The 18,498-nt window shown below is 47.3% G+C and overlaps 1 long non-coding RNA gene and 1 gene segment (V, D, J or C); one reads left to right on the forward strand and one right to left on the reverse strand.

Moving 5' to 3' along the window:
- LOC140716599 (Ig heavy chain C region-like) lies at positions 1 to 14,857 on the reverse strand. The segment is given in 7 exon segments: positions 1 to 701; positions 1,353 to 1,673; positions 3,002 to 3,319; positions 3,406 to 3,708; positions 7,323 to 7,622; positions 8,557 to 8,850; positions 14,616 to 14,857. Coding segments are annotated over 6 exon segments (1,728 nt in total).
- Positions 11,438 to 18,498, forward strand: part of LOC140716600 (uncharacterized) — a 17,553-nt gene continuing 10,492 nt past the window's right edge. Inside the window, exon 1 of the long non-coding RNA XR_012096324.1 lies at positions 11,438 to 11,519. This is a non-coding gene — a long non-coding RNA (uncharacterized lncRNA). The remainder of the gene's footprint in view (positions 11,520 to 18,498) is intronic.

The following is an 18,498-nucleotide window of genomic DNA, read 5'->3' on the forward strand; positions in this document are numbered from 1 at the left end:
CATTTTCAAATCATATTTATTGCACTTGGATCGGTACATTGACACAAACAGAGATTTAATACATTGTGCAGTCCCACACAGGGTTGAAATCCATTCAAACATGGCAGAAGAAGGTCTTAGGATGTACGTACAAACTCAGAGGTTTGTGGTGAATCATGTTTGTTCCTTAATTTGGTTCTTGATCTTAATTTCATTCTTAATTATTTTAAAAGGTCCAGATCTTAAACATGTTTTAATCAGCAAAATAACCCTCTGTGATAATTAATAATCATAAAACTAACAAAACTAGGGTTTCATGGATTAAATCACGCAGTATTACACACAAGATTTAAAACTATCAGTCAGAACAAGTGAGACATTGACCAGGGTGGGTTTGCTGTGAGATTTATTGATGCTTCGGAACAGGTTGGTTGTGAGCGACTCATGACCCACCACACAGGAGAAAGTGGTGCCGCTCTTCCACTCCTCAGGAGAAACCTTCAGCTGACTGGTCATTGTGTTCCAGCCTCTTCTGGGGTCCTTGGTCACCGGCTGGTTCACAAACCCTGTCTTCAGAAGGGTGTCATTGGCCATCCAGGCCACATAGATGTCTGCGGGAGAGAACTTGGTGACCAGGCACATCAAGGTCACAGTCTGATCGGTGTCTACCTCATCCGATGATGGGGGGAGGAGGTAGACGTGAGGACGAGTCACAACACCACCTGGAACAGAGAGAATCTCAGTCAGAATGAATCTTCCAATAATTCCCTCCTTACCCAACACATTCTGGTCTTGTACCTACATGAACAATTTCTAAATCTGAGAGACTTCACTTTATCTGAAACTAAAGGCTTTTCCCTTTCTGCTCATCATTGGGATTTGTGGAGTGGAAATCTTGAACCTGCTGCATTTTACAGCTTCCAGCGAGGTTAGTCCATTCAGTTCAATCAATGGGAGTCGCTGAACACAGCAACTCGACAGAAAGTGGAACTCAGCCCCTGGACTTGCATCATCCTGTGCTGTTTGTTCCATCTCCCCTGGAGCAGGGGTGGCAGTCTCAGCTGTGTACGTGTAGAGGGAGTGAGAACCTGTGGACCTCTCTCCCACAGAAAGCACTTGAAGAATTATCATGTAATATATTCAAGAATGGGTTGGATGTACTTCTTCATGTGAATGGGTCAAAGGATATCTGGAGAAAATAGGAATATTGATTGAGTTTGGATGACCAGCTGAAACCAAACTGAATGGTTCAGATCGAGAGCCCCAGTGACCTGCTCCTGTTCTCATTTTCTATCGTCTATCACAGTGCTGGATGGTGATAAATCTGTTCAATTGCTGAGATCAGACTCACACTGAATTCTGTCCACACGTACCTGTGTCCTTCCTGATGGATTTCTTCACCGGTGTTGGCAAACTCTCGTCCTCTATCACACACGAGAACTCAGCCCCACTGTTCCACTCTGCAGCAGGGACAGTCAGTCTGCTGGTGATCATGTCTTCACCTCCATTGCTGTCTGGACCCAGAGTCCTCACCCCATCTTCCCTCTTCCTTCCGTCCACCTGCCAGGTTACACTGAATCCCTGTAAATCACTGTGAACCACCTCACACAGAATGGTTGCTGTCCTCTTTGTCCAGATCTCTTCGAAGGAAGGTTTGCTTAAAGTGACTGAGGGGTGGGTATCTGAACAGACATCTGGGAGAAACGTCACAATTATTATTTCCCCATTTCCCAATGGATGAATTTCTCACTGACAAGACCAGCATTTCTGTTCGTCTCTGGTCGATGATTTGCCAGTCCTATCAAGAGGAGATGAGACCAATCTACATTGGTGAAGAAAGGAATCTTCCCTAGGGTAGACACCCTGAGGGAATGTAAATGAACAAGATTGACCCTTGCATTGTTTTTGCAGTTTCATGGTCACTTAAACTGTTGCCAGCCCTTATTAAAACAAATACAGAAAATAACCAGTATTTCAGACTGTGTTGGTGGAACAGGAAACAGAGCAAAGTATCACGTGAAAATCTTGCAGAAAATACACTTCATATTACAGAATTTATGAGAAACATTTAGTTTTTGTGACTAATATTAAATGCACACTTTTTCTCTGTTAGGTGTAACTAACATTTGCTTCTGCTTTGTCAGAATGTTGTGTGTTCAAGCCGCCCTCCAGAGGCTTCTACACATTGTCCAGGCTGACTATTCCCACACAGGAGCAGAGGGAGAGCTGCTCTGCTGGAAATTCAGTCCCAGCTGAGACTCTAATCAGAGGCTGGGATTATGTTCAAAGGTAAAGGGAGGGAGCATTTTGAAGATGAGTATAAGCGATTTCCAGAGTGTCTGTCCAGTGAAATGATCTGGATTCTCCTCCAGTTCTGAAAGTATTTTCTGGGATACTATTGTTTCGATGGTGAAAATGTGGATTATGTTGGTTGAGAGCGGAAAACAAACCGATGATTGGCCAATTTAAGTGCCAAGCGAGATTAAAAAGATGATGGCATTGAGGCTGAGTCAATGGACAAACCGGTATTCAGCTCACTACTCTGTGAGGCTTCCCTCACCTCAGCACTGAACTGACTCTGCAGCTGCGGCCTGCAGCCATCGGCACTCACCTCAGCACTGAGCCTGGCTCCGTGGCCGTGGCCTGCAGCCATCGGTCTCCTGGACCGGTTGCAGTGCTGAACTGGTGACGTGGCTGTGGATTTACTTCAGGGGACTCTGCAGTTCAGGTTCAGTGGATTGTTTGTTTGAATCTTTATATTGTTTACACAATTTGTTCTTTCTTTTTCTCACATTGGATGTTTGACTCTGAATTCTATTCTGTTTCTTTGCTTTTTGAGTGTCTGCAACAAGAGAATCTCAAGGTTGTATATGGTGCACAGACTTTGATAATAAATGTACTTGGAATTTTATCAGTTCCCTCATATAACTATACCAGAACTACACTGTGATTTAGTGTTGACCTTGAATTCATAGCACAATGTAAACAATTTCAAAAATGGGGTGAGGAACCAGGACCCTACCTTGGACGTTCTTCACTTGCTTCTTGATACGGGTGTTGGAGGGGGGATGAATCACTGTACAGCTGAAGACTGATTCTGTCTCCCACTCCTGTAAACTCACGGTCAGGAAGTGTCTGGCACTGAAAGTCCACCCCTGCTCCAGAGCGGTCGGTGTAGCGGTGGTGTTGGAGGTGATCACGGTGTTGTGTTTCTCCCAGATGACATTTATTTGGTCCGGGTAGAACCCAGAGACCACACACTCCAGTGTGGCCGTTTTCCTTTTCTTGGTCTCTTCCTGAGGTGGAGGCAGCAGTCTGACCTTGGGACTTTTTATCTCGACTGGAATAGACAAGAAAACAGGAATTCTCAAACATTTTGACTCCGGTAACTAATGCTGGCCATTTAATTGCTGGTCTCTTGCCCACCTTTGGTACTATTGGTCCGTGCTGACACTTGGGAAGATGAAGGAGATTCCTGAGCAGAGCACTCGTACTCCACCCCACTGAACCACTCCTCCACACTGATCTGGAGTTCGCTGAGGACTCTGTATCGGGACCCGTCCCTCTCCGCTTGATGGGTGTGAATTCCTTTAGTTTTCTCCTTCCCGCCCACGTGCCAAGAGATGTGGATATCTTCGGGATCTGTACAGAGAACCGTGCACTTCACTGTCGAAGTCTTGCCGATCCACATCTCTTCAATGTCGGGATTTTGAATAAAGACTGACAATTCTGTGGATTAGAAATGGAAATGCTCAGAATCTTACTGGAGATATTTCTATTGGTTGCATTAGGTCAAGACAGATCATCAGTAAGATTGCTGCACTTAATGTAAACAGAAACACCCAGGACTGAATCACGTGTTTCACATTCCTCCAAGTTTTGATTCAGAAAAGAAAATCAGAACAAAGGATGTGCTAATCAGTTTTGAATCCCTTTCTAATAACTGTACCAATTGGTTCACTGTGAGACAGAGAAGCGTGCAGATTTCTCAGCAGAGATACAGCTCAGTATATTCTTTGCTTGGAGACTCAGTGCCATTGATCAGTAACAATGAACACTGTGAATCAATGAGAATCCCTTTCTCCATCTGGGCTGAGCCTGGGATTCATTCAGTTTAATAACTTCACATCCTGACATTCCAGTCTTACTGTGGCTGTGCCTCTCCTCATCTCTGCAACCTTCACCGCCAACACAAACTTCAGAAAACATCGTGTTCTTTCAACTCTGCTCCCTCATACACCTGCACTACTTCTGCTGGTGCCTGTGGTTTTAGCATTCCTGCTGACAAACATTGAAGCCGCTGTCTCTCTTGAAATGAGCAGCCATGGTCAGAGTGCGTTGTTAAGTTGCTGGGCTGATGAACTGGGAAAATAGTTTCAAATCCCAACCTGGTGGATGGGAGTGTAAATTTAATTCATCAGTGCTGTTTGGAATAGAAAGATGTCTATGGAGGTATTTGTAGTGTCATTCCCTGTGATCACTTCCGGAGAGAAGTCCCATCTGATCCGGCTGGTCTGTGACTCCAGACCTGCAGCAACACGGCTGAACCTGAATCACCATCAGGAATGAGGCAGCAAGTCCCTCAGTTCCAGAGTGATCAGTGATTGATAGGAAATGATAAGTGAATAAAACAGCTCTTTGATCAAGTGTTGGGTCACCTGTCCTCTGGGTTAGTGTCAGTTTTGTGTGATTGCACTCAAGTGAAGTTGCTGAGGCCGTCTCCCAATGCACGACCATCAGTTCACGTACACTGCAGCTCTCTGCACTTTGTGTACACCATTTACACACTCGGTCCCCTTTTGCTCTTTGACATTTAGTGTGGAGGCTGATTGTGTTTGTGTCATGGTTGAGTCCTTCAGTGAGACTGTGAGTCAGTGTCTTTGTCTGAAGAAAGAGCAGATGTAACACACACTGTCCAGTCTGACTGGGACGGATCATCTGACAAAGTATGATGTGTATTTCTTAACCTTTCTCATGTCAGTAAGATTATGAGCAATTTTCTTTTAAAACAGAAAGTCCATGGGTGTAGTCTAGATGATCATTGTTGTTGTGTAATATCACAAATCTGCAAACCTCGGTGTACACTGAAGGGTCACGGAATTGTGAATCCCAGTTTAATCAGCACTGTGATGTTGTTAAACGTGTTTTGGCAGATTTCTCAGTTCGGTCCCATATCAGCCTGGTCTTGATGTTCAGCAGTCCCTGGGAAATGCGATCCTCTCATAAAACCTGACGAAGTCAAGATCGCTCCCCTTATTGCTGAATTATTCCACAAGAAGCATAGCATTCTGACAGTGCTTGGGTAATTTTAACAAAACATTGTCCTTTCTGACATTCTTTGGGATCACTGTGTTTCCCTCTTGGACTGAATTCAGTGTCCCGCACGTGGATCAATGTAACTTTAACAAATTGTCTGATCCAGGAATTACACACAAAGCATGTCAGATTGGACAGGAGACTGGGTAGACCCCTGTGTCTTGTCTCACCAATTTGTCTTGTGCCCAACATTATCAAAGGGTCATCCGTCCTTTGACTGAGTCAATTTGGAATTTCAGCCCCATTCACCTTCATCACCTCGTGCCTCACAGCCACTGGGTGAAAAACAGGTTCCAGTTCTTGCTGACTGGAGTCAGACAGGAGGGAATCTGGCCAAGGAAACTAGAATTGGGATCTGAGTCACACTGAAGCAACAATGTCCACAAATGAATGAGTGTATGGACAACCAGAAACACAAGAGGTTCTACAGATGCTGGAGATCTTGAACAACACACACAAAATGCTGGAGGAACATGGGAAGTCAGGCAGTGTCTATGGAGGGAAATAAACAGTCGATCTTTCAGGCCAAGTGACTTCACCGGTACTGGAAAGGAAGGGGGCAGAAGCCAGAATAAGAGGTGGGTGGAGTGGAGAGGAATACATTCTGTCAGATGAGAGGTGAGACCAGGTGAGGGGGAAGGGTGTGGATGGGGAGGGGGTATGAAGTAGAAAGCTGGTAGACGATAAATGGAAGAGATAAATGGCTGAAGCAGAAGCAATCTGACAGGACAGTGGACCATGGAGGAAATGTTCAAGAGGAGGGGAACCAAATGTAGATGATGGGCAGATGAGGAGAAGTGATAGAATGAGGCAGTATCTAATATGGGGGATTAGAAAAAAAGGGGATTAAAGGACCGGGGGGAGATTACTGGAGGTTGCAGAAATTAGAACTCAAGCTATCAGGCTGGCAGATATCTGGATGGAATATGAGGTGTTGCTACTCCAACCTGACTTTGGCCTCACCAGGGCAGTAGAGGAGACCATGGACAAACATGTCAGAATGGGAATGGGAAGTCAAATTGAAAAAGGTGGCCACAAGGATAATAGAAAGTTAAATAGAAATGTGATTGGAGAGGTAGTCAGTTTGAATCGTGTTTTCTTCTCTCTTTGTTAAATTTCCATCCCAATGGATACCAGGGGCGGGTCGGGAATCCATGGATAAATGGATTGTTATGAAATTCAATGACGAATTGTATACACAGCCAATCACTTTATTTCACACTTTCCTGCAGAACAATGATACTGTAGGGTAGAACCATCGGAGAATGTTGCATTGAGATTACTCTGGTAAAAGAACCTTGGCACAGGCTCCGAAAAACAGCTGGGACATTTTCCACCTGGAAATGGAAGATTCATAGATTTAAATGTTAGATATTTTCAGCTCTTTTCCCATGCTTGGAAAAAAGGGAGCCCCACATATTCCCACTCTCTATCCTCTGTATATCGCATCCTATTGGGATGAGGTTGTGTCAGCCATGATAAATGCATGTGTTCTCTGAACCTGGTCAAGGATCTGAGGACACAAGGTCACAACATTCACTCGAGGATTGGGCATCAATTCAAAAATAATCCAGGCACCTACATTTCAGTGAGTGGTCAATCGACAGAAGAGTCTCTCAGGAAACACTGGAAACAGACTCTGGGGACTGAAGCAAATATGAAATTGCAGAGATATTTTTTGAGGAACTAACACTGAGAAGACAGTGAAAACTGGAAAGGGAGATTTTCTCCAGATGGTAAAGCATGGGACGTGAGCTTTGCTCACTAACTTATTTTCATTATAACTGCAAACAGAGACAACTAAAATTATTGAGACAGAATGGACAGGTGACCTCACCTTATACCTTTCCCACCCAGTAGATGGGGTTAAAGCTGCTGGTGATATGAGTTGATTCAAAGTGCAAAGATCATCTGTACATCACACAACCAGATTGACAGTAGGGACAGGAATTGTGTGGGAGTATCAGTTAGGTAGTTCAGTTAGGTAGTGCTGTAAGTTAATTAATTTTTCTTCAGACATCACTCACCCTCTTGATACGTCATGTTGACCTGACCACTAAAACCGGAAGGTGCGTGATTCACTTCACAAGTATATTCCTGTTTCTTGGTCCATTCCCGCACAGGCACTGTCAGGTAAGCGATTGTTTCAAATCCACCATCAGATCTCCGAGTGGAAGGGAGAACGATGCCTGCTTGGGCAGATCCAGCTTTTTTCCAGGATACTTTAACGTTGTCAGGAGAGAATCCAGATATCACACAGCCCAGGACAGCATTTGTTTGACTGTGGATCACCTCCCGGGATGGAACAAGGGAGCTGAGCTTCGGAGCTGTAACACATTTAATATCTGTCAGTACATGATTGCTTGGCCCATGCTTTAGATTTCATTCCCCCTCATCCCGGGCTAGTTCCCCAATTCCAGCCCTCTCAAGAATGTTGTTAATTTACTGATGATCTGATGGCTCACACCAGTGAGTGGGAGGGCTGGGTGTATCACTTGGGCCTCCCAGCAGTGTGTCCCACTATGCTATGATAATGCAGAGAGGTGGGTCATGGGGTTGAGGTGCAGACCTGCCGTGATCTAATTGTTTAATGGAGAATGACTGATACCAGCTCCTGTGAGCAGGAGTACATGGTGTGGTACTGTTTCCACTGGCGAGTTTGGGAAACACAATTTTACTTTCAATGGGAAAGAAGAACAGATGGACAGGAGGGAATTATTTTGTTGTATCTGCAAAGGCTGGTTCAGATCTGTGAGAAGATGGTTAAAGAAGGGCAGTGGGGTGGATTCCTTCATCACATTCACCAGGGATTGCTTTTACCAGAAGAGGGGGAAGCTGCAGGGTGGAGGGGAAAGTGCAGGAGGAGTGGGGTAAAGTTTAAATTGTTGTTCTATGTGCAGGGGTACGATGGGCCAGCGGTCTCTGTATGTGTACAGGAGCTGATCTGTAGGGAGGTTTTTGTGGGATGGGATGGTGGAGAGGTTCCTGAAAGGAGTGGATACACTGGAGGCAGATCAGCACAAGTTGTTTCCTCCACCCTCCACTGATACGGAGTTTCATTGAGTTCAGGAGGACGTCTCCCCCCATATCAATTCCATACGTTTTCTCACTGTCATTTTGGTGAGGAGTCATACTGCCGTTGTAAGATTAGAATAAAGGAGTTAATTGCCATGCCGAACATTATCTGACAAAGGTTCGTGTTCCAGATTTACGCTCTGAGATCAATGCAGCTTTTAAGAGAAAATTATGTCTCATACTAACATTGAGGTTTCTGGAACTCTGCTGTCACCGTCCCTGCCTTGCACGTGTAGACTTTATTCTTCTTCCAGTCTGCCGCAGAGACTTCGAGCAAGCTGCTCATCGTGTACTTTGAATTTTGCCCCAACACCGCCGGGTATTTCTTGATTCCTGTGGTGATGTCCCCACTGTTAGTGGACCATGTCTGACTGATGCTCTCAGGCTGATAGTCCTTGACCAGACAGAGGAGCCTGATGCCTTGGTCAGATTCTATGTTGCAGGAAGGAGTGATGTAGACTGATGGTGTGAACTTGACATCTGAAATAGAAAGAAATTCACAGAAGTTCTGTAAATAAATGCATTACTGGCAGAGGAGACATGTTATACATTACCATTACTAACTACTGTGCTGAAGTCTGAGACACATAAGCTGGGATGCCCACCCGACCCCTCCACTGTACTGTAGTAATTTTATGTATTGCACTGTACCTCAGCCACTAAAGAAAAACAAATTTCATGACAGATGTGAGTGAGGATAAACCTGATTCTGATGTGGGTCTCTATTGTGGACTGAGAGTGGGAAAGGGAAGGGAGTGAGAAGCATCAGAGAGACATTCCGGAAAGATCAATAAACCAATTGTTTTGAATCAAGTGACCTTGCCTGTTGTCTCAGAGCTGGTTGGAACTGCACCCGTGCCAACTGCTGCCCCTGCTCTTTCACCTGCCCCACACCCCTCCCATGGCATTCCACTCTCACCATTCCCAACATCCTTTGCTCTCACCAGATTTACAAACTCACTCTCCACTCCTCTTTGACAAATATGTTACTACGGAAAAGTCTTAGGCACGCTAGCAATATACATAGGCCCAAGATCTTTGCACAGTACTGTTTATAAATGAGTAATTTCCAAAATTATTCACCCCATGAAACAAAACTCTCACCACTTCAACACCCAGCTGGGAATCTGTGTCACTGAGCTCAGAGGCTATGGATCAGTCTCACAGTGGAGGCTTGAGCCCACAGTCACAAGTGTGCCCCAACACCCCACCCAGAACCGTACTGAGACAGTCATCCAATGTCCGATGTGAAGTCGATGCCAACATTGCGTTTGCCTTCTTTACCACAGACTCAACCTGTAAATTCACCTTCTGGGAGACTCGCACGAGGACTCCGAAGTCTTCTGCACTTCTGATGCACCCTCTGCACTACTTGATGCATCTGACACCGCCTCAAAATTCAACCCATGCAACTGAGGAAGAACTTCAACCGCACCGAGCCTGTGGGAATTACAAGCCAAACGCCTTCCCAACACACCAGGCCAAGAATCGCACTGAGATGAATGGTGACTGTGATCCTTTGACAAGTCTAGTCTGCGAGGGAATCATTGAGGTGGAATCCCCAGTTTAATCCTGGGAACTCCAGCAAGGCCCCGTGTCATGTGGTGGAGTGTGGTGACAGTTCTGGTGGCATCCGTCACTCAGTAAATCTTGGTGCACAGTGGTCTGTGGAACTGTGAGACTGACTCCAGTGTAAGTGGCTAGACACTGGTAAATGGTTCACTTCGGGAATGCCAGCTACAGCCAGCACCATTCAAACCACAGTATCTTCAGTTTCCCTTGTATTGAGCAGCAGGGGAAAGGGATGGTCAGCTGTGGTCTGAGGAACCTTGCTGCTGTTTATCAGCGTCAACCCCTCACAACAAGGGAGTTATGGGATCAAAGACCTGGGACCATCAGTAATCTGTGTCTATCTATTCATCTACCACACAGTCAGTAACTTTAAATTCCTGGGTGTCACTATCTCAGAGGACCTGTCCTGGACTCAGCATATAAATGTAATTGCAGAGGAAACAGGACAGTGCCTCTACTTCCTCAGGAGTCTGTGGAGATTTGGCATGATGTCTAAAACCTTGATAAACTTCTATAGATGTCTAGTGGAAAGTGTATTGACTGGCTGCATTACGGCCTGGTATGGGAACAGCAATGCCTTTGAATGGAAATTACTGCAAACGATAGTGGATTCAGCCCAGTACGTAATGGGTAAAGCACTCTCAACCATTGAGCACATCTACATGAAATGCTGTCGTAAGAAAGCAGCATCTATCATCAAAGATCCTCACCACCCAGGCCGGGCTCTTTTCTCACTGCTGCCATCAGGCAGAAGGAACAAGAGCCTCACGACTCACAGCACCAGTTTCAAGAACAGTTACTACCCTCAAGCATTCGGCTCTTGAATAAAAGAGGATATTTATGCTCATCTATTGAGATGTTCCCATAAATAATGATCTCACTTTAAGGGCTCTTTACCTTGTTATTTATTGCTATTTATTTAGGGTTCCATTTCAACAATTTATTGTCTTCTATGTTCTCGCTGTTTCATTGATCCTGTTTACAGTTACTATTCTATAGATTTGCTGAGTATGCCCACAAGAAAATGAATCTCAGAGTTGTATGTGGTGACATATATGTACCCTGATAATAAATTTTACTTTGAATTTTCAGACTTCAAATGAAGATTTTCCAATGGCGGGGAGCATTAGGATTTGTAGGCTAAAAGTGACCATTCCCTTCCAACATCACCCAAACAGACTAGATTGTCATGTTGTAGTTCCGCTTGTGGACAAGTGACACACTGCAGAAGTACTTGCTGGGTTGGTAAAGGCCCTGGGATGTTCTGGGGTTGTAGAAGCCAATAAAAAACAAATTGTTTTCATCAAAATAGGAAAGGTACGTTACATCCGGAGTTTCTCCGGTTACTGGATGATTTCTGGATGATTTCCCTCCAGGATGAATTTATATTCAGTAATATAAAACTGGAAACAGTGTAGTTGCCAGAAATCAGACTGACGGAGTTTGGTGAAAGGTCACTGATGTGAAACATTAACTCTGTTTCTCACCCCACAGATGTTGGCAGTGCAGGAGGCACAATAATGTCAGTCGGTGAGATTTGCAGCTGAGGATCTTTTACATCCCAGGACCAGCAGGTGGTAAGTACAGTTCTGTCTGGATCAGTGTTCCTCTGGGTCTTTATAAAAACACCCATCAAACTGATAGCAGGGTGCTGGGGTGAAGAGGGGAACTGGATCTGGGTGGGTCACAGGGTGCTGGGGTGGAGGGGAACTGGATCTGGGTGGGTCACAGGGTGCAGAGGTGAAGAGGGGAACTGGATCTGGGTGGGTCACAGGGTGCTGGGGTGAAGAGGGGAACTGTATCTGGGTGGGTCACAGGGTGCTGGGGTGGAGGGGAACTGGATCTCGATGGGTCACAGGAGCTGGGTATTTGTACAAAACGATCGATGGTGAATCAGCAGATCGGTGGAGGTTCAGTCTGATTTCAGTCTGTATTGTAGTAAGTGGATAGAACATCGGGGAGTATGAACAACAGATGGGCAATTTTATTTATTTATTCGTCTTTTGGAATCTGGGCTTTGCCGGTAAAGGCTGAATGAATTACACATCTGAGCTGTCATTCAGAGGGCTTTTGGAGACAAACACATTGATGGGTCATAAATAGGCTCATAGAACACATAGAACATGGAACATAGAAAACCTACAGCACAATACAGGCCCTTTGGCACACAAAGTTGTGCAGAACATGTCCCTACCTTAGAAATTAAGAACTAGGCTTACACATGGCCCTCTATTTTTCTGAGCTCCATGGACCTATCCAAAGGTCTCTTAAAAGACCCTATTGTATCTGCCTCCACCACCATTGCCGGCAGCCCATTCCACGCACTCACCACTCTCTGAGTAAAAAACTTACCCCTGGCATCTCTTCTGTACCTACTCCCCAGCAGCTTAAACCTGTGTCCTCTTGTTGCAACCATTTCATCCCTGGGAAAAAGCCTCTGACTATCCACACGATCAATGCCTCTCATCATCTTTTTCACCTCTATCATCCTCCATCGCCCCAAGGAGAAAAGGCCAAGTTCACTCAACCTGTTCTCATAAGGCATGCTCCCAATCCAGGAACCATCCTTGTAAATCTTCTCTGCACCCTTTCTATGGCTTCCACATCCTTCCTGTAGTGAGGCGACCAGAACTGAGCACAGTACTCCAAGTGGGGTCTGACCAGGGTCCTATATAGCTGCAAAGGGTAAGGATGGTAAGGACCAGAGATCTCCTTCCCTGAGGGACATCAGTAAAACTGAAGGGTCATCATTACTAATGACTAGATTTAAAAACAATACCAAACAATTACTAAGATGATGGAAATCTGACCACAGATCCAAATCTGTTGCAGAATATGATGAACTGAGTTTAGATTTGTCAGTTTTGTTGTGGTGGTAACCGTGGACTGTTCATCCATCCCTCTGCACTACTCATCTGTTTTGATGTACTGCCCTGTTTCCCATCACTCCGAATCCAACCTTGTGCCTGTCCATTGGATCACTGTGTCCACAGTGTCCTGGACAATATTTCTCCTTCAATAACATCACCAGAACAGACTGTCTGATCGTTCTCACCTTGCAGTTTGTGGATTCTGCTGTGTGCAGAGTGGCTCCACATTCCCGACTCTACAACAGGGCTGTACTTTGTAACTACTTCATTGCCTGTGAAGAGCTCGGGGACACCATGAAAGGTGTCTGTAAATGTCAGCACTTTATCTCACAGCCACTTTCACTGAATCACCAGCAACACTGGTTAATGTAGGAAAACACTCGTTAAACAAACCCAGTCGGGGGATGGAGGAGGGCAAGAAATTAGAGCAGTTGCTCCGTCTCTGAACTGAGAATAAGCAGTTCATTTGAACAGTAAAGTTCAACTCGTGTCCCGTGAGTGTGTGATGGGACAGGTTGGGGGAAGCTTCACTCTGGGTCTAACCTCTGCTGCCTCCGCCCTGGGAGGGATGGGACAGTGCAGAAGGATCTTTGTATCTAATCCGTGGCTGCCAGGACAAGACATGGGAACTGTAATCTGCATTTAACTCATGCTCTGTGTACTCTGGGGTGCTTGTTGGAATCCCTTTGAGGAAGCATTTCCCAGATTTACAAGATAAATACTGATTCCATTGAATGACAGAGCAGAGAGTGAGGCCATTCATCCGATAGTGTCTGTGCTTCCCTTTAGCTGAGCAAACCCAATAAACCCATTGGTCTCTCTGCTCTTCCCTGTATCCCTACAAAAGGCGGATCTCCTCCTGTTCCCTCTCTACACTCACTATTGGCCACCACCATCATTCAGGCGGCGTGTTCCAGATCACAAACGTTCATCAACAAACCTTCCCTTAAATGCTCGCCTACTACACATTATTGACTTGAACGCTTCCCTCCCCACCCCACCTGCACCACTCCCCCTCCCCCACCCACCAATGCAAGGCTGCCCGGAATGTGTGAAGGAATTGTGATTTCAATTCCCTGCCTTACCCTCCTGCACCACTTCCCCACTGCCTTCTCAACTCCAAAATTCTTCCCCACCATACCCCACCTCCTCACCCATCAGGGAATAAAACTAAAACCTTAATCCCATCAATTAATCCTGGGATATCGCCGATACTTTTGCTGTATCCCGGGACGGACCTCACACCGGACATTACATGATGGGACTGACACCCACCTGTACCCTGGGGATATTGAGCCATCAACCAGATCATACATGTGTAACCATTCCCTCAGATTATGTCTCAATCCCATTACCTTCAACATGAAAGCAGCCGACAGTAAAACCCGATCCCAATAACTTGACACTGAACAGATCCATTGTTGTCACTGACAGGGAACGAGTTCAACTGCACTGAAACGCTCAGCCCCTGAACGTGGCTTCAGTTGGTGCTGAGGATCAGAAGCCAGACTTGAACCAAACACTGAGCTCACTCAGCACAACCGGCCGGTGTCAAGGCACAGTCTGGTGACAAGATCCGACCCCATTCCCCTGAGCCTGTTCCCGGTCTGTGGACAGTTCACTGGTGGGGTGGGGTATGTACCCTTGTACTGTTACTGGGCTCTAGAGAAACCCGCCGGTTCGGGGAGATTCATGTACTCGCTCTAAATATCTCACTGATATCAGTTAAATCACCGAATTCGCCAAAACCGTAAATAAATAAAATACTAGTGCGTGAAGATACAATTGAGAAGTTGGTCTTACCTGAAGTCACTGTCAGCGAGGTTCCTCCGCCCCAGTAGTAAAGATAGTCACAGTGCTCCGTCTCCCCATTCACCCAGTGCAGTAACTTCACTTGCCCGTCACATCCAATAATCTCAGCAAAATGTCAACATGATCCCTGTCCGGACCGGGAGCAGCCGCTTCCTGGATTTCCATCCCAAACTCCGTCCTTGTCTCTTCCTGGCGTGTGATTAAAAGAGGCATTTTCACAGTTTTCCTGTCTGTGGACAACGGCTCCCGCCATCACCCGGAATCAGAGTCGAATCCTTTTTGAGCTTTTAGTTGTTCAGAAATGGACATTTACACCCAGCAGTCCGAGTCAGGCTTCAGGGATTTGACTCTGGGAAGCAGCAATGCGGAATCCGTGGAGACAGACTGCGCTGCAGACGCTCCTTTGTCGGGACCAGTTTCTGTTCAGCTCCCCGTCACCGTGCTCCATATCACAGTGCTTCACCGCAGGTCACAAACCGCCTTCATCACATCCAGCCCGAAATCCAGTGGATCCCAGAGCCGGCCAGCGGATTTATTAAACCCTCCCTCTGTGTCCGGGTATCCCACACAGCGGGTCCCAATCTCGGCCATCCCAGTCCTGAAGTGGAGATGATATAACCCACCGGGACCTTTCACTGGGCTTCCACTGACAGCTCCTCCTCGGTGGTCCCGTTCCCTTCGAGCACATCTCCAGTGGAACTTGTTCCCACTCCCAGATTATCCACTCGGGATCTGATCGATATTCACGGATCCCGGGGTAAAGGCCAGTGGAGGCACCCGAAGAGCGCAATTTAAAGAGTTTTGTTGCGGTAGGTTTGTGTATGGAGGGAGCCGCCATCTCTCACACTGTGCCACCCAGTTATAGTCACAGTGATACACCGCCGTACGATAACCTCCGCCCTCTCACTGTCTCCCAGCACAGTCACTCCTCAGTCAAACCGCACTAGAACACCAAAGTGTCTCTGATCATTAATGTTCCTCATGGCCCGACCATTTACTGTCACGTGTGGACGAAGGACCGACACCTGACCAGGTCGATCGGTGATCCCATTCCCACTCACGGCGCTTGGCTCCGAGCTGCCCTCTGAAGTGATCCGCTGAGCCCCTCGGCCCATCCATCCAGCATCTCTTCTCGGGAATCCCCGCTGACAACCCGCCTTCCATTGCGTGGACGAGCGGATGTGGCCCAGAACGACCGGGATACAGCTGTGGCGATCACTGCTGCCCTTTCCCTCAGCGCCCGAAGGGCAGGCGCTCTCGCTGGGTTTTTGTCCCGGTCCAGTCCCGGTCTCTCTCACTGTGTATCCCGCACAGTAATAGGTGGCCGTGTCGTCCAGTCTCAGGCTGTTCATTTGCAGATAAACGGTGCTGCTGCCCTTGGAAACCTCGAACCGGCTCCGGAATTCAGGCGCGTAATACTTGCTACCACCACCCCATACAGCGGCCAGCCATTCCAGCCCTTTCCCGGGGACCTGTTTCACCCAGCTCACGCCATTGCTGCTGAGGCTGAACCCACTGACGTCACAGGTCAGTCTGTGGGACTGTCCGGGCTGTACCACCGCTGACTTGGGCTGTGTCAGCACGACGTCGGACCGCACGCCTGTCAATAAAAAAGAGCAGAAATTAATAAAATGTTCCACGGGCAGGGATTCACAAAGCCTCCGAGAAACAGCCGGTCCCGGGAGGACGACAAGCCGCGGGACACCCACCTGCCAGACAAGACAGGAGGAGACAGAGATAAGGAACGACCCCCATCGCCCTGAACACTGAGCCGGACTTGGACACTGTTGAGATCGGCGGCTTCAGCTCAGGCCGGCTTTGTCCGGAGCCGCAGTGAGCGCTGTTTAAATAGGGACGTGGGCTGTGAGTGAGAGAGGGAGCCGCGGTTTGAACAGGCTCTCACACACTGAAACCAGAGGCGCAGCTTCCTGTCCCCGCCCACAGCAGCGATTTCAATTCCCCAAAAGATGTTTGTCTCTGCAACAGGCGGCAGGTCAGCGGCAGTGACCAGATCCGGATTAAAGATCTGTCACACTCTGATCGATTCATCAATTTCAGCGATGAACAGTTTGTGTAAACTGAAACACACAGAATCCCAGCGAGAGAGAATGAGAGACACTAGTCAGTGGACAGAGATCCCTCTGAGAGACAGGGACTGAGGGACACCAGTCAGTGGACAGATATCCCTCTGAGAGACAGGGACTGAGAGACACCAGTCAGTGGACAGATATCCCTCTGAGAGACAGGGACTGAGAAACACCAGTCAGTGGACAGATATCCCTCTGAGAGACAGGGACTGAGAGACACCAGTCAGTGGACAGATATCCCCCTGAGAGACAGGGACTGAGAGACACCAGTCAGTGGACAGATATCCCCCTGAGAGACACGGACTGAGAGACACCAGTCAGTGGACCGATATCCCCCTGAGAGACAGAGACTGAGAGACACCAGTCAGTGGACAGATATCCCCCTGAGAGACAGGGACTGAGCGACACCAGTCAGTGGACAGATATCCCCCTGAGAGACACGGACTGAGAGACACCAGTCAGTGGACAGATATCCCCCTGAGAGACAGGGACTGAGAGACACCAGTCAGTGGACAGATATCCCCCTGACAGACAGGGACTGAGAGACACCAGTCAGTGGACAGATATCCCCCTGAGAGACACCAGTCAGTGGACAGATATCCCCCTGAGAGACACGGACTGAGAGACACCAGTCAGTGGACAGATATCCCCCTGAGAGACAGGGACTGAGAGACACCAGTCAGTGGACAGATATCCCCCTGAGAGACAGGGACTGAGAGACACCAGTCAGTGGACAGATATCCCCCTGAGAGACAGGGACTGAGGGACACCAGTCAGTGGACAGATATCCCCCTGACAGACAGGGACTGAGAGACACCAGTCAGTGGACAGATATCCCCCTGAGAGACAGGGACTGAGAGACACCAGTCAGTGGACAGATAACCCCCTGAGAGACAGGGACTGAGAGACACCAGTCAGTGGACAGATATCCCCCTGAGAGACAGGGACTGAGAGACACCAGTCAGTGGACAGATATCCCCCTGAGAGACAGGGACTGAGAGACACCAGTCAGTGGACAGATATCCCCCTGAGAGACAGGGACTGAGAGACACCAGTCAGTGGACAGATATCCCCCTGAGAGACAGGGACTGAGGGACACCAGTCAGTGGACAGATATCCCCCTGAGAGACAGGGACTGAGGGACACCAGTCAGTGGGCAGATATTCTCCACAGAGACACAGTCTGAGAGTGTCTTTGCAGGAAAATACATTGCAGTAGAAAGAGTTACCACACAATTGCCTGCCTGCACTCATAGCATGAGAATCAATGTTAAACAGAGATTCCTGGTGAAAATGGGTGGAATTTACACTTTTAAGATATTTTCTCTGTCAGGGACCTGGCAGCATGAATTTCACTGCAAAACCCTCAGCAGTTCTCCCCACAAAATCTCTTTGACCTGTTTCAGCCTGTGAGAGGAACAGGACATTTGATGCAGGGAACTCGGGAATTGAAGCCACACAACAGGAGAAGTTGTTGTCGTTGGTAACACGATGCTCCCCAGTGGGTTGGCAGACAAGTGCTGCTGAACGGTCCCTATTGAAAGGAAACTGATGGGGGGAGGGTATCCAATGTGGCAGATCAGCAAGGTGGGTAATTCTGTGTTCCCACCCTGGTGATGGGAGTACTGCATGTCCCAAATCTTGCATCTTCACTAAAGTATAAACTGTGCTGATTGAATTACTAATCACACCAAAGCTCCCCCCTCTCAAGCTGTTTTGCCATCACTCAGCAGATTTCATGATTCCATGGCAAACCAGAGCAGTTTCTACAGACTATGAAGTACCTCT

The sequence above is a fragment of the Hemitrygon akajei genome, chromosome 25 (genome assembly GCF_048418815.1).
Source record: "Hemitrygon akajei chromosome 25, sHemAka1.3, whole genome shotgun sequence".
Classification (NCBI taxonomy): Eukaryota; Metazoa; Chordata; class Chondrichthyes; order Myliobatiformes; family Dasyatidae; genus Hemitrygon; species Hemitrygon akajei.